The sequence below is a fragment of the Orbicella faveolata genome, unplaced genomic scaffold, assembly GCF_042242905.1.
Source record: "Orbicella faveolata isolate gen_17 unplaced genomic scaffold, um_ofav_v1 contig_12, whole genome shotgun sequence".
Lineage (NCBI taxonomy): Eukaryota > Metazoa > Cnidaria > Anthozoa > Scleractinia > Merulinidae > Orbicella > Orbicella faveolata.
The window spans coordinates 18,142,501-18,159,460 of NW_028301539.1; the positions used below are offsets into that span (position 1 = coordinate 18,142,501).

Here is a 16,960-nt window from a genome sequence, read left to right on the forward strand (position 1 = left end):
GGAGTTTAGATACTTGTGCAGCAGCCAAAGTAGCAGAGCTTTCAAGTTGGCTGCCTCTTACTCACAGATAAAGGAAAGGGAAAGAAGAAGTAAACATAATTTTAATTGAGCTAATACATAGGATAACAAGAAGTTTCAAAAACTAAAAGCAATTATAACATAACTAAAGCAAAGTGCGCGCTCTGATTGGTTAATTTAGCGTCTACTATTTGCCCATGGGTGTACGCTACTGACGTGTGTGCTAATGTTTACAAAGCAAATCGTTTCACAGACATTGTTTCCAAAGTAATGGCCGATGTCCTTCTTCCAGAAATGCGAAACTGTCTTCACAGTTGTGTGAAGATGAAACTTTATCGAGTTACTGGTGTGTACTATTGAGTTATGGACACACTTGGGAGGTTTGCTAAGCACTCAAGAAGATAGAGTCGCACGAGGCGATAGCCGAGTGCCACTCTTACGCTTCTTTCGTGCTTAGCAACCTCCCGCGTGCATCCATAACTCAATAGTACACGCTATGGCGTTTATCATTTGTTAAATATACATTATATGCAGTGTACAATCCCTTTTTACAGGTTTCTTAAAAACAACCAAATATAGGTAATAGGCAGATATTCAATCAGGGGCAAAGCTAAGTCTTACATTCACTTAAAAGTGAAATGTTTCTTACTTTAGTGGCTCAAAATTTGAATTGTAGTTTTGAAATGACGTAAGCACCTTTTTTCAAATAAAAAAAATATTTTAAAAAAATCATTTTTTTTAGAAAGAGGTTGGTGAAGGGGAAGTGAATATCACCTTTCACAAAGAAGAAAATGGAAAATTTACTCTTCTCAGAAATAAGATGGCCATGTCACGTTTAACCATGGCCAGAAATTCCGGACATCGCAACGGCGCACTCGCGAGGTTACTTGACAATATGGCCGCCAAACACTCAAAGGAAATGTATGGCAGAAATAAAACAAAATAAAATAGAGCACGTTCTGGCTTACCGGGAACAAGTGCCGCGATCCGGTAGAGTTCTTGAAAGTTTCCTCGGCTATTCTGATAAGTTGGTTTTCATCAACAAATGTTACTGACCCTGCTTTTCATCGATGTTTATTTTCGAAGCTTGGCCCATACAATGCTCTAGAGAACAGAGGCTTGAAATCCCATTTTTGCATCCCAAGAAGATTTTGATCCTCTGTAACAGACAACATAATCAGGATATCCCAAGTGCCGCGATCGCTTGACGAAAAGCACCGTATGATGTACTATTTGACCAATTTTCACCTGCGATGCTGATTTCTTCGCTCTGCTTTTTGGTTTTAAAAAGCGTGCAAAATGACGGAAAGCAAGCTCGTAAACAGCCACGCTAACATCCCCAAATCCGCTGTCTTTGCACGGCGATATTTCGGCTGCAAATGGTCCGATTTTGCTCCAAAAGACATCGTTTGAAAGGCAGAAAATTTTCCCTAGTTTTTACTTTTATGCAATTACTTCGGTCAGCAGTTATTTACATGCCCAACAACGTCTTTTTGTACAACAACTTTTTCTGTAATGTCGTTGAGCCCGAAGTACGCCGTACTGAACAGCGGTATGCACCACTAAAATGTGTGCTAGACGTATGCCGCACGAAAATTAACAGACTCGATGTCCGGAATTTCTGGCCATGAAAAAAAAAAAGAGCCGAGGGAAATTGTATCGTCAGAAAATCCTATTACAATTCTACTGCCTACTAAACAGTTTTACCTGCCTTGACGTATCTTCACGCGAGCAGAAAGTGTCGAATGAGACTAATATGAAACAACTTTCTGGAACGTTCCTCTTTCTTGTTGGAAAATTTATTAATTTCTATTTGACTGGCATGTCAGGAGCCTACTACAAAGCTAATAGATTTGATATCGTCCACGGTACTCGCTTCTCGCTTCTTTTTGTAATGAAGGAAAAATGCAACGATCAATCTATCAAGGTTGGTTCTTCTTTAGCTCCTCTTCTACAGTTGTTCCCGTGAAAGTTACGCTTTTTTAAGCTTTTTCTTATGAATTCATTGAAGGATCGAGGAAAAGCAAACAGAGTATCAATGGCAAGCGGAATTGTTTCATTTGCTGTTGAAGGTGATACTTTTTATCTCCACTGGCTTTCCTTCGATGCCTCTTAGCCGGACAGTAACGCGCTGATTGCTGTTTTTGGTCCATTTTCTTGATCTTTTGCAAGTTTCTTACAGGCTTTTTGTTTGAAATGTTTCATACAACACAAACTAAACTTACTAAAAGTCACCTGTGCCTTGCCACAATAGCCCAGCCTCGCCGCTGGGTCCTGCCGTGACAAAGAAATATGGTAAAACAAAGGATTCAGGGGTTTGGGGACGAAAAAGGCTCCCAGAGTCGGTCTCTCTCAAAATGATAAAACAATACAAAATCATATTTCACGAAGAATTGGGTTTTCAATTCTAGTTTCGCGGGAAATTATCATGCATTGAAGCCAAACTAATGTTAATATTTAACGAAGTATAGTTGTCAACAATTTCCAATACCGAAAGTCCATAATCAAAAGGGAATCGAGAAATTCTCACTGGTTACTTGTCTACGCGGACTGTTTTCATTTTCTTTGTAGCCGGACACAAAAAATTTAGAAACAAAGCAAGCGTAAAGTTGGAGGAAGGTGAGGGGGGAGGGGAAAGACCGAGCGTTAATGAAAAACAGCAGAAAAAATTTACTTTGGACTTAAGTACAATTGTATAACATAACAAAATTAATTGTAAAACTTCAGGTGTAATTAACTGGTATTATTTTTTATGATGACGGCCTCAGTTTCATTTCAGTAAATTTGAGTGAGACAAACTTACTCTTCCAGTGGTACCAATTGACACCTTGGGAACTAGTTGTGTCTCCCAGGTATTTTCCGTTTAGATTGGAGTAGTGGCAACCGTCGTACCACCAGGCACCAGAAAATGATACAGCACAGTTCATACTGCTATGTCTGTCATTATCTCTGTCTTTCGTAGTAAACGCCATGTTATTATGATATCCTAACGACTCTCCCGCCGTCCCTGAATATGAACCTACTTCAAGTCGATACTGCACCTGTTCATTACCAATGTTGAACTTGCCATATTTGGCGTACGCTTTACCTCCGTTCCAGTCCTCTAGCTCCACTCGTAGCGAGCTGGGTCTAGAGGCCGTCAGCCTGTGGATCTTGTCATTTCCTAACCAGAACTCAGCAGTCAGCTGACCAAAGCCTGCATTGTAGTCGTCCCATCCCCGATAGAACTCTACCGAGCCATCCTGTCTTCGTTGAAACACGGTCCAGCCTCCACCGTCAGTGCGCATGTCACAGTAGACACTGAAGTGTCCTGTGCCGTCTGGGTTGATAGAGTACACTCCACTCTGAGTATGGCCTGATTTCAACAGTTCAGAACAATCTGACAAAATAAAAGCACGCAGCGAATTCAATTTTCAGTTCAAATAATCCCAGTGATATTGCAGCTGAAATATATTGGAAATTTCATCCCGCTTGAGATCACCTTGTTTACGCATACCGTAGGCAAACCAATTATAATCTAAAAGATCAAAGCTCTTTGGGTTGGGTCATTAAATGACCTGAATTAAAGACGTCACGTCAATATCCGAGAAATTGCAATCGTTTAGGTTTTAGTTCTTGCTCACAGTTATGGGTCTAGTAATATCATGAACTCGTTAAATATCGCTGTCTACATGACACACAGGCAGCCCAAGCTAACGATGTGAGGAGTTATTATTTTTTTAATCGTTTTTTTTTTTTCGTTCGTGCGAACGTTTAGCGGGGTGATGTTAGTTGTTATCAGGCCTTCCACATTCAAAAGCGACGGAAATGATCGTCGGAAATTGTGAAAAAAAGATCTGTTTGATGGAACTTGGTTCAATTCATTTAACTCTTAAGAGGAACCAATTCCACACTCATATTGGTAAGTGACGCATGACACTAGCCAGCTAATTGCAACATCACAGATAGAAATTATTCCTTGACCATTATTTCCCGTTTATTTTTATGCCTCACTTGGAAAACGTGTCCTGGAAGGTATCATATTCTGAAAACGACTGCGGAATTTAAAACGAAAACCCGAAGCCGTATTAAAAAACGATTTTCCACCCTTAAAAGATATGACTAGTATTGCCTCCAGTGCCATGTAAGAAGGAATCCTCTCCCACGGGATCAAGACCTCACCTTGCCTTGAGTAAACGTACTGATTACCAGAAAGACTCTCCGTTTCTTCGCCCCCATTCTCTTTTACCGAATAAAGCAGGCTTTCGGAAACATGGACCCTTTTTGGCAAATTATTGTTTTCGAAGTACTCGTTAAGTAGTGATCGTTTTCCCAACTGGACAAATCTGATCGCAGGTTAGGGATACAATAAATGTTCAAACAAACATTGAAAATAAAACGTAACTTGTTAAGAATCTCATCTTATGGAAGGCTGACCGATTGCCTGCTTACATCAGCGTAGCCCAGAAGTTGTTGAGTTGAAACGATCCCTGCCAGTGGTTTAATCGGGGGATCTCATTTATAAACCTCCGTATTTCGAGTCTGGATCCTGAACTCAATTCACTTCGCAACTTTCAAAAGACGAGAAATATCTGCTTCAAAACCACCAGGGGACGCAAGGATTTAGGGCACTCCTACTCTTTCATTGTGATCAGGAGAGCCGCACGATTTATAACTTACCTTTAGCTCGCGCTAAAACTTCAACATAACTTATGGCTTCGATATCAAACACTCCTGCAATTGTAGCCACACAAATGTAGTTCCCTACATCTTCTTTTTTCAAATCTCTCAAGACAAGCGCATCGTCTGTCTTGTGACTCCTCCTCACAGGTAGTACAGCTCCCTGTCTTTTCCAACTAATGACTGGTCGTGGATCACCGATGGCGCTGCAGTTCAAAGCTAAAGTAGTGCCAATACCAACTGAAACCTTTCCAGGCGGTTTAACGGTGAACACAGGAAGGGAAACCACAACTAATAGAGTTTTTCTTTCAACATTTCCTAAAAGGTTGACTGCTGAACAGAAGTAAGCGTCAGAATCAACTTTACGGACATTTGAGATTTGTAAAGCAGTGTTGTTATACTGCGCCCTCCCCTGGGGTAACTGACCAGATGACTTCCTCCAGGTGACCACAGGAGCTGGGTATGCGGTCACGTGACAGGTAGGTAAAGTGACGCTACTTCCTTCGATGACGTAAGAAGGTCCCGGATGTAAATCGACACGAGGAGGACCTGGAATCAAATGAAAAGCATTTAACCTCATTTTTAAGCGGTCGTGAAATTAAAATTCAGGCTTGAACGGGATTTCACAACTGCTTAAGTTGTGTGTATAACTGCGATGATCAATCATGTCTTCGCTGTGGAAGAGCAAAGTCAAGACCATGACAAGGTAACAATAGTTTTCAATATGCAGAGAAAACGTATCGGTGAACAGCTCGTTTCGATTTCGTTGTAAATATCTTAAGAATGGCTGACTGTTAGGATCGAGAACCGCCGGTCAACGACCCATTTGGCAAATCGCTCATATTTTGCCCAAAGATACCCTTAGGTGACCTAATTCTAAAAATCATATTTCAAGGTTCCAGCGAATTTTTATTTTTCAGAAATTCGCGAAAATTTGAAAGCGCGGTCAAAGTGCGGTTTTTCGTGTAATAAAATGACCGAAATAACGTGCGAGGACGAAGCGCTGGTAAAGTCTTAAAATAAATTGAATTGACTTCAAACTTCACACAAATGTGGAACAACCACTCTAATTTATTCCTCGCTTTAAACTAATCTCAGAGATGTTGATATAGTGGTTTTCCGAACCATTTTAAAAATACCTATGAAGCGTGTGAAAAATAACGGCAAAATATAGGTCATGTTTAACAGCATAAAAATGCATCTGGTACCTCACTTTCCGACTATTTTACTTTACAGCCTAGAAATATCATTATTAAACATATATCATGCCAAGTTTCATGCTTGAACTCGCAGTATTTCCCTTTGAGAAAAACGAAAATCTATGTCAATGTGTTGGGCGCAAATAACACAATAATTATACACGAACAAGAGACAAATCAGTTTCAACGGCGAAAGTAATAGGCCATCATTCATTAAAATCCCGTCAATTCACTGCTATCAGTAGAAACATAATGTCCACTACATAGAAACTGTTTTTAGACGTTTTCGAAACATTGCGCGTTAACTTTGTTTAATTTCCTGTTCGCCGTCATGTCTAGTCTGTCATCGCGTGTATTTCATTAATGTAAACAACACTGTGAATGGTTTTCACGACAAACGCAAGAGATTTCCTGTAACCTTAATGTTTTCGGTTCACCAAAACGCTTTAAGTTCGTTAAGACACAATAATGGGTCAACTTGGAATGCTGTTTAGCATTAAGGACGTTAAAGGACTGTAAATTAATCGAGTTGAAATATCTTGAAGCAAATCAAAATCGCGCCCTTATTCTAATTTGGCAAACAGCCGACCTCCGTTCAAGTTCAAGAAGTCGAGAGGTTAATTCGGCAATGTATTACCCGTACAACAACAAAATCAAACCGAGGTCACAAAAGTGTAAGTTTAAAAGTGTAGTGGCAAGTCCCAAATAAATTTCGCCTATGTAAAATGGAAACAAGAAGTGAAACGTTCTGCCCCGAAACAAATAAACAAAATATTAATACGACTAATTTAATCCGAAAATGTTACAGAAAACATACCTAAAAGCCGTCGATTCCCCTCAATACCACTCCACATTGCCTTAAAGAGCCCAAGCTTTCTGCTGTAAGAATCAGGGGCCTCAGGAATCTGTTTTTATCATATTGGCAACTATGCTGCGTGGCTGATATTCGAGACTCAGTAAAAGTTGTCACACAACCGTACGAGCAGCCCAGTCACGCTTTCACTGCCCTTGCGCAAATGTTCAACATTTCGCAATTTACCTAAACCGATTACAGGTTTAAAGTAGTGACAGTAGATTGAAATGCGCTTCTTAAAGCTGACCTATCCAGGAGCAATTATTTCTTGTTCTTGAATGGCTCTTAGTTGTAGCTACAGTCGGGAAGAGGGAGGGGGTACTCCTGGAAATTTCGGATATCTGTATGCAGTGGAAGATTAAGTGGTCTCCAGCTCTTAACGCCAACACTGACACACCAGATGATTCTCGAAGTATCACAGGGATCACTAAGCTAAATAATTTTGAGTTTAGCTCCGCTGAGTCAATTACCTGTTGGCGCGCATATTGCATTGACCGTGGACAGGCGGAAAAACAGTTAAACGGGAAAAGCCTGGTGCACATTGTAATTTAGCGTTGTTCAACACGCAATCGGTCAGGTTGTAATGCTAATCGTATTTGACAGAATCTCAAGTTTTCTTTGGACACATACTGGGGTGACATACTCCTAGATGGGCGTGGCCGGGAGCCATGAGTCAAGTCAGTCAACTCGCAAAGCTTAACAGAAGAGTGATAGTGAACCACTGGTGGAAGGACTGCAGATTGTCCCTACGCTTTACCCTGATAGGCCTCTGTTTTATTCTAATGAACTGATGCTGTGACAATGATACCAAAAAATCATAAATAAGTAGTTCTTTGTGAAAAACTATTTTCAGGAAAGTAAACTGTTTGGGAGATCTATGTTTTCAGATGTTCTAGAGTGATTAGTTTGTTAAGGCACTGTTGCGCTGCGTCTACGCGCAGTGTCGGAAACAAAATGCATTAGATCATCTAATTTTAAGTCGATAAAGGTAAATTAATCGTTGCAGCGAATTTGGAAAGGGTGCCTCAAATCAAAAGGGTGATTCAAACCTCGTTCCTAGAGTCTCTCATCTTTCCGCCGGACTGGAATACGCTCCAGGGTGCGGTAAGATGAGAGACCCTAGGAACGAGGTTGAGACGATTCGGCCATGAGGTTTTCCTCTAAAGGGTCTTCCTCCTCTACTCCCTCTCCCTCTCTACAAAAATTTAACGATCCTCCCCGCCCCGAAAAACTAGCACCTGAAAAAGACGAATATTATAAGGATCCTGGGCTCTGCGCATTTCCCGCGCCACCATTTCGGCGTCAAGCTTTCGGCCTGTCGTTTGACCAGTGCGGAATTTTGCCATAAGATACGAGTGCTGCTTGTCACTGACTGCCCTGAGAGCCCAACCCTCTTTTGAAACAACAAGGGCTTCTTGGTGACCTATTGTGGCTTTGAGTAACGCGCCAACGCTTGCTCCAAGCAGGGTTTGTAGCACATTTTGGCTAAGTCCATAAGGGAATGTCTCTCCAGTGACTGAGTATATTTCTCCAGAGACAAGTGCCTCTCTAAAGTGGACAGGCTATGAAAGACACGAATGCAGCTGCCTTGAAGACATTAATGTACTCCTGCCATGCATGGTTACTATCCATGGAAGCATCACCAGACGCTTTCTCGGTCACACCCGTTGATAATGGCACCGATGTTGGGGTCGCAGTGTTCGTGCCTTTTTAGAAAATGACCTGAAGTCTCCTTTAGAGAACGATGTTTCCAGCAGAAATAAAGAAAGAGCGATGTCTGACTAAATTGCAAAAGAAACCCTTGACAATTAGCATGTTCGTAAAGCTAAATAGTATTATTGTCACAGCATCAGTTCATTAGAATAAAACAGAGGCCTATCAGGGTAAAGCGTAGGGACAATCTGCAGTCCTTCCACCAGTGGTTCACTATCACTCTTCTGTTAAGCTTTGCGAGTTGACTGACTTGACTCATGGCTCCCGGCCACGTCCATCTAGGAGTATGTCACCCCAGTATGTGTCCAAAGAAAACTTGAGATTCTGTCAAATACGATTAGCATTACAACCTGACCGATTGCGTGTTGAACAACGCTAAATTACAATGTGCACCAGGCTTTTCCCGTTTAACTGTTTTTCCGCCTGTCCACGGTCAATGCAATATGCGCGCCAACAGGTAATTGACTCAGCGGAGCTAAACTCAAAATTATTTAGCTTAGTGATCCCTGTGATACTTCGAGAATCATCTGGTGTGTCAGTGTTGGCGTTAAGAGCTGGAGACCACTTAATCTTCCACTGCATACAGATATCCGAAATTTCCAGGAGTACCCCCTCCCTCTTCCCGACTGTAGCTACAACTAAGAGCCATTCAAGAACAAGAAATAATTGCTCCTGGATAGGTCAGCTTTAAGAAGCGCATTTCAATCTACTGTCACTACTTTAAACCTGTAATCGGTTTAGGTAAATTGCGAAATGTTGAACATTTGCGCAAGGGCAGTGAAAGCGTGACTGGGCTGCTCGTACGGTTGTGTGACAACTTTTACTGAGTCTCGAATATCAGCCACGCAGCATAGTTGCCAATATGATAAAAACAGATTCCTGAGGCCCCTGATTCTTACAGCAGAAAGCTTGGGCTCTTTAAGGCAATGTGGAGTGGTATTGAGGGGAATCGACGGCTTTTAGGTATGTTTTCTGTAACATTTTCGGATTAAATTAGTCGTATTAATATTTTGTTTATTTGTTTCGGGGCAGAACGTTTCACTTCTTGTTTCCATTTTACATAGGCGAAATTTATTTGGGACTTGCCACTACACTTTTAAACTTACACTTTTGTGACCTCGGTTTGATTTTGTTGTTGTACGGGTAATACATTGCCGAATTAACCTCTCGACTTCTTGAACTTGAACGGAGGTCGGCTGTTTGCCAAATTAGAATAAGGGCGCGATTTTGATTTGCTTCAAGATATTTCAACTCGATTAATTTACAGTCCTTTAACGTCCTTAATGCTAAACAGCATTCCAAGTTGACCCATTATTGTGTCTTAACGAACTTAAAGCGTTTTGGTGAACCGAAAACATTAAGGTTACAGGAAATCTCTTGCGTTTGTCGTGAAAACCATTCACAGTGTTGTTTACATTAATGAAATACACGCGATGACAGACTAGACATGACGGCGAACAGGAAATTAAACAAAGTTAACGCGCAATGTTTCGAAAACGTCTAAAAACAGTTTCTATGTAGTGGACATTATGTTTCTACTGATAGCAGTGAATTGACGGGATTTTAATGAATGATGGCCTATTACTTTCGCCGTTGAAACTGATTTGTCTCTTGTTCGTGTATAATTATTGTGTTATTTGCGCCCAACACATTGACATAGATTTTCGTTTTTCTCAAAGGGAAATACTGCGAGTTCAAGCATGAAACTTGGCATGATATATGTTTAATAATGATATTTCTAGGCTGTAAAGTAAAATAGTCGGAAAGTGAGGTACCAGATGCATTTTTATGCTGTTAAACATGACCTATATTTTGCCGTTATTTTTCACACGCTTCATAGGTATTTTTAAAATGGTTCGGAAAACCACTATATCAACATCTCTGAGATTAGTTTAAAGCGAGGAATAAATTAGAGTGGTTGTTCCACATTTGTGTGAAGTTTGAAGTCAATTCAATTTATTTTAAGACTTTACCAGCGCTTCGTCCTCGCACGTTATTTCGGTCATTTTATTACACGAAAAACCGCACTTTGACCGCGCTTTCAAATTTTCGCGAATTTCTGAAAAATAAAAATTCGCTGGAACCTTGAAATATGATTTTTAGAATTAGGTCACCTAAGGGTATCTTTGGGCAAAATATGAGCGGTTTACCAAATGGGTCGTTGACCGGCGGTTCTCGATCCTAACAGTCAGCCATTCTTAAGTTTCGGATCTCAGCACTGTTAACTGTTTTCTCCTCAAGCATTTACAACGAAATCAAAACGAGCTGTTCACCGCTACGTTTTCTCTGCATATTGAAAACGATTGTTACCCTGCGCAACGAACAGTACCAGCAATTAATGAAAGGTCTCATAAAGATCTCAAGACTTCTCTACAAAGATTTTACTGACATCGACGAACACATAAAAAATATTCCTCTCGTGGACTTTCTTTCTTCCAAAAATTGGCATTATGTCGTGGTCTTGACTTTGCTCTTCCACAGCGAGTATCATCTAAAGATATCCAAGCGGCCTTTGAAAAGGCCTCCTGGAAATTAAAACCGGAATTATGCGAAGACAACGAAGAATTAGCGGCTGCGACATTTCGATCTATTGCTCTAAACTACACTCCAGCACCACCAAGAGCAATGCTAAGAGCAATTGGCTAATTAAAGAAGAGGAACGTCATTATTATCTCACTAAGCTTGATAAAGGATATAGAGTGGTTGTGATGGACAAGTCAGATTGCGTGCGCCTCCTGAAAGAGTCATCCATAAATGACGAAATCAAGTTCAAACCTGTCAGCGCTGAAAAACCTAAAATGAGAGGGAGTCTACCAACGCATTTTCATCCTCTACTTGAGAAAGAGATGGAATTACCCGCCACCGTAAAAAGAATTTTTCCCCAAGATGTTGCTGATTCTGCTGTTTAAAAGCTTCAAGACTCTGTATGGTCTACCGACGACTCACAACAAACAACTGGCGATGCGCCCCGTACTATCCGCAACAGGGACATATAACTACAAGCTGGCAAAAGGGTTGAACGAAAAGCTCAAACCTCTATCGGTCAACGAGCACACCGTCAGTGATATTTTTGGCTTCGTGGATGATCTGCAAAACATTCAAGTTGATGACCACAGCATCCTTGTTTCATACGATGTCTCTTCGCTTTTTATTAAGGTACCTGCTGATGAGACAATCGAAGTTCTGGCCGAAAAGCATTTCAGGATGATTGGTTTAACAAAGGACATAGTCTCCACATCACAAAAGCAGATCTAGTAGAGCTGTTGAATATTGCCACGAAGAACCAGTTGTTATAATTTGAGGGAAATCTGTATGAACAAGTAGATGGCGTCGCGATGGGTTCGCCTCTGGGACCCCTAATGGCCAACGCATTCATGTACGGTATCGAAGAACGACTTCAAGACCAAGGGAAAATGCCGGATTTCTACAAACGCTGTGTGGGCGGACCGTTGAGCATAATGCCCAAATTGGAAACAGCTGAAGTATTTCTATCCACACTAAAAGACAGCCATGCTTAAGTTAACTTCATCATGGAAATAGCCCAAAACGGCCAACTTCCTTTCCTGAAGTGAAGTGAAGTGAAAGACTTTATTTAATGAGGGTGACCCGTGACAGTAACTTAAGTTACTGATAAACTTGGGGCCCTCAGCTTAAAATAATTAGAATGCTAAAAATATATTATTTACAATAAAATGCTAAAATACGATATTATTTACAATAAAATACTTAATTAAGTTACTATTAAAAATGATTACAAATAATAAACTGGACTTACAATTTCAAACATACTACGAATAATAAGAGTTAAAAAATTCCATTGGTTTTCTGAGAGTTAAGAATAGTATTACATAATTTAGCCTTAAACGATTTAACGGACTTCTCTGTTTTTAAAGACCGGGGTAAACTGTTCCAATCTTTAATAGTTCTGACGGCGAAAGTGCGTCCTCCCTCAGAGGCGTTTCTGTGAGAGGGGCATAATAAATTTAAATTACAATTTCTAGTACTTCTCGAATGGACGTCAGAGTTCTTCCTTAAAGATGTGTTCATGTATTCAGGTAAAGTTCTGTTTATCCTTTTGTAGGCCAGTGCACATCGATTTATATAAGCTTCTTTGTAAAAGGGGATCCAGTTTAGCTTATTAAATAAAGTGACAGTTCGACTAGTACGTTGTGCTGCAAGAATAATACGCGCAGCCCGTTTTTGCATACGGAGAACTCTCTCGAGTGCCTCTTTGTTACACGATGTCCATACTGTGCTTGCATACATGAAGAGTGGTTTGATTACCGCGTTATAGTAGATCAATTTTTGATTCTTTTTCAAGTAGCAGCTTATATGGCGTAGAAGACCAATTCGTTTTGAAAGTTTGTTACATAGTTCGTCAACATGTGCTTCGTAAGTTAGGTTCTCGTCGATTATCACTCCAAGAAGTTTATGGCTACCAACTTGTTCAATTTCTGCATTTTGCATCCTAGCTTCAAATTTTCCTGCGTCATGGGTTATACGTCTGCGCAGACGCTTTCCCGTAGCCAACAACGCTTTGGTTTTCTTGGTATTTATAAACATTTTGTTTTCACTAGCCCATTTCTCAACTTCTGTCAAGTCCTTTGTTAATGATTTGTTTAGTGCAGGAATAGCTTTCCAGTCTGAGCTTAAAGACAAGGTGGTATCGTCTGCATAGATATCCATAGTTGACTTGTGAACGTTTAGAGGCATGTCATTGACAAACAGGAGGAAAAGCACCGGTCCCAATATTGATCCTTGGGGAACGCCCTGTCTGATAGTCAGCTGTTCAGATGTGGTTTTCCCTAATGTAATAAATTGCTTTCTCTGAGACAGGTACGATTGAAACCAGGCAACAGACGGAGGGCTTGCACTGTAAATAGACAACTTTTTTAGAAGAAGTTCGTGATTTATAACATCAAAAGCTTTACGAAAATCTATAAATACCAGACCGGTCACTTCGTCATTGTCCATGTTTTTCAGGATGTGATCTGTAAGTCTGATTAGAGCTGTTTCTGTAGAGTGACCTGACCTGAAGGCTGATTGATACTCATATAACATGTTGTTGTCATGTAAAAACTTAAGAAGACAGCTGGCTACGTGTTTTTCGATAATCTTCGAAAAGACAGGTAAAACTGATATCGGGCGGTAATTGTTGATATCGTTTCGTGCGCCACCCTTGTGCAATGGTGTAACTTTTGCTACTTTCCAACGGTCTGGAAAACTGTTTGTCGATATTGAAAGGTTTAGCAATTTGCATAATGGACTTGCAAACGCTGGTGCAATAATTTTGAGTACACGAATACTTATGCCATCGTGCCCAGAGGCCTTGTTACAAGCGATTTTCCCTATGGTGTCAATGATCTGCTTAGGCGTTATTGGAGGGATGTTGAAAGCCACATTATCATTCAATCGCGAAGAGACAAAATTTTTCAGCTTGGTGTCATCAAACTCTACGCCAGCGTCGTTTTCCTTGCCAATTTGATCTAGGATGTTTACGAAGTACTGATTAAGCTCATTTGCAATGGAAGCTTCGTCACTAATGATGTTGTTTCCTGTGTTTAATTCATCGATGCGAACTCGAGGTTTACTAGTCCCACTTAATGTTTTGAGTGCTTGCCAAACTCCTTTTGGATTTCCTTTGTTTTCGTCGATTTCTTGCGGAAGAAACTTCTCTTTGTTTTTTTGATGAGACTTGTAGTTTTACCCTTTGCATGCGTATAGCGTTCCCAGTCTGCAGGCAGATTTGAAATTCGCGCCGTTTTCAACAGCTTGTCTCTTGTTTTCATAGACGACAAGATCTCTTTAGTCATCCAAGCAGGCTGGTTCGGTTTCTTGACGCGTTTAGATTTTAGTGGAATGTGCCTGTCCAAAACGTCATTTAGCATTGTTTCCATTGTAATCAAAACATCGTTTAAATCATCAAAAACAAAGGCAATGTCCCATGGGGCACATTGTAGATCATGTAATAGTTCATTTGTATTCAGATTTTTGAAGTCACGATATTCTATGGTACTGTGGGTTTGATCTCTTTGCTTTTTGGAGTATTTACGTCTAATAAAAACTGGCAAGTGGTCTGAAAGACCAATATCTGGTACAGAGATTTCAGTAACAAAACCAGGATGCGTTGTGTAGACATGGTCGAGACAAGTTGAGCTCACGGGACGTGTAACTTTGTGCACGAGTTGGCTTAAATTTAGGCTTTTTAATGCCTTCGCTAATCGATGATGTTTGTAGACATACAAACATATGTACATATAAACATATGTACATATAAACATATGTATTCCTGGGGGTGGAAATTGTCAAACACATGTCCCCCGTGGAGACAAAGGTGTATAAAAAGCCAACAAACACCGGGTTATTATTACATTATCAAAGTCATGTCGATGTGCAATATAAACAGTCACTGAACTGAGACATGATTGATCAGCGCAGTTATACACACAACTTAAGCAGTTGTGAAATTAAAGCCTGAAAATAATTTAGGCTTGAACGAGATTCGAACCCATGACCTCTGCGATACCAGTGCAGTGCCCTACCAACTGAGCTATCAAGCCATGGCAACTAGGAGCTGGTCACTTTGTGAGTTCGTAATATACCCGTAAATGGTGAAGATACAAGTGAATATATGAAATATCATATATTTGAACTGCGGAGAAAGATGTGAAGACATGATTGATCATCCCAGTTATATACCAACTTAAGCAGTTGTGAAATTAAAGCCTGTATATATAACTGGGATGATCAATCATGTCTCCATATCTTTCTCCGCCATTCAAATATATGATCTTTCCTATTGTATTATTCACCACCAACAGGTATATTTCAACTCACAAAGTAACCAGCCATAAATCAACCAATAAGATCGCGCGTTAGACTTATTTAAACTCTAGCTACAACAATTCATTTCGTATCATTTTCATCACCAGAAGCTCACCATTTACTGTTAATCTGACCACTTTCCGTGAATATCCCAGGATGTTTGTTGCTGAACACTGATACAAGCCTGCGTCACTTACGGTCACGTGTTTTAACTGCAACTTTCCTCCAGAAACCGCTGATTGAGTGATTTCTGACTGACTGTTCAGTTGACTCCACACTAATGCAGGCTCAGGATTACCGCTGGCTGAACACTGAAACGAGGCTGATCCACCTTCGTTCACTGTTAACGTCACAGGAGAAACAACAGCAGCAGGTGCTGAAACCGATTCGCCGGGCTCGCCTTTGCTTCCCGGCATGCCTGCGGGTCCTATCTCTCCTTTCTCACCTTTGATTCCAGGCTCTCCCTTTATCCCCGCAGGTCCCATAATGCCTCGCTTGCCTCTCTTTCCTGGCGATCCCATAATGCCTTGATCTCCCTTGTTTCCAGTTCTTCCTCTGTGTCCCCTTTCTCCCCGGGCTCCTTTTGTCCCAGGTGGACCGGGAGGGCCTGGAGGACCTGATGAGCACGTGACACCTTTGGACTGACAGAGGTACAATCTCCCGGATGATAAGATTTTGTTGATTTTGAGCATCGTTTCCGCTGTGCTGTCAGTTGCTGACGCGTTCTTAGTTGATACAACTTGACGTCCGCTTTTATGGAGTGCTCGAGTTTCTACCAACAAAACGGAAATAGTACTTCAGTGAATGAAATAAATCCTACATTTTAAAGTCACCAAGAGGAGAGAGAAAACTATTTCTTTTTCAGGTTAATGGCTTTCAATCCTCCAAAGCAGGCACTTTCTCCTGTTTGTTTTAAACTACTGACACGACCGGGAGATTTCAAAATTGGTGTAATATTACATTACACATTTTTAAAACACTTTTCATTTCGATACAAGCTACGCGTATGTAATGAACCTGTTGACAAAAATCAGTCACGAACTTTTGCCAGTTTTGTTGGGCTAAAGTTTGTTCCTGATCGTTTGTTCATATTTGATATGATTAAAGGCATTATTGTGCGAATTTTTGTTTTCTTCTGAAAATGTCTGCATTTGACTTGAAAGAACTTGACCTGTCAACCTCTGGGTTTGTTTGCCACAGCACACAGGAGGCAGTGAGAAGTGCGACAACACGCAATCAGGCTATATTTGTTCGGCACTTTTTGAATAATATTTAGTCGCTTTTAAAATTCCATCACGACCAAGTTGTGGTTGCAGAAACATAATGGTAACTCCTAGATCGTACTTTATTAAGACCAACTTACCAGGAGCATTCTTGATTTTCATGTCTGCGTCGTTTGACTTCGGCTTGGCCTCTGCAACGTTTTCAAGAGCGTTTATTCTGTTCCTCTGCTCGTTCATCTCAAGTTCTACTCTTCTAAACCCAACGCAGCAAAACACAATAGACAAAACAGAAATGATGGAAGAAAACGAAGGCAATGTCTGCTTTTGAACGGCAGCCATTTTGGTCGGTGATTTGAACAATCTGGAATTCTGCTTTAGCTCGTTACGTAATACTGAGATCACGAGATCACGAGTATACACTGTAAAGTGCCAAGATTTCTGCTGTTTACATACCATAAGCTCAAATTCGT

The 16,960-nt window shown here is 40.7% G+C and overlaps 2 protein-coding genes and 1 pseudogene across 2 annotated transcripts in view; 1 reads left to right on the plus strand and 2 right to left on the minus strand.

The window, feature by feature from the left end:
* Positions 1-16,960, minus strand: part of LOC110059658 (uncharacterized) — a 17,062-nt gene extending 102 nt beyond the window's left edge. Inside the window, exons 1-4 of the mRNA XM_020766385.2 lie at positions 16,631-16,960; positions 15,383-16,039; positions 4,678-5,226; positions 1-3,397 (exon numbers count right to left, since the gene is read on the minus strand). The exon at positions 1-3,397 is cut by the window's left edge and continues 102 nt beyond it. Coding sequence (XP_020622044.2) covers positions 2,769-3,397; positions 4,678-5,226; positions 15,383-16,039; positions 16,631-16,946 — 2,151 coding nt within the window. The 5' untranslated portion in view covers positions 16,947-16,960 and the 3' untranslated portion in view covers positions 1-2,768. The remainder of the gene's footprint in view (positions 3,398-4,677; positions 5,227-15,382; positions 16,040-16,630) is intronic.
* LOC149116936 (uncharacterized) lies at positions 10,989-11,765 on the plus strand (annotated as a pseudogene).
* LOC149116937 (uncharacterized) lies at positions 12,264-14,744 on the minus strand. The gene has a single exon (XM_089282644.1). It carries the CDS (start codon positions 14,721-14,723, stop codon positions 14,043-14,045), a length of 681 nt encoding a protein of 226 aa, XP_089138770.1. The 5' UTR covers positions 14,724-14,744; the 3' UTR covers positions 12,264-14,042.

Excerpts from the sequence above, each read along its gene's own strand:
- LOC149116937 (XM_089282644.1), bottom strand. The coding sequence starts at position 14,723 with ATGTTTATATGTACATATGTTTATATGTACATATGTTTGTATGTCTAC.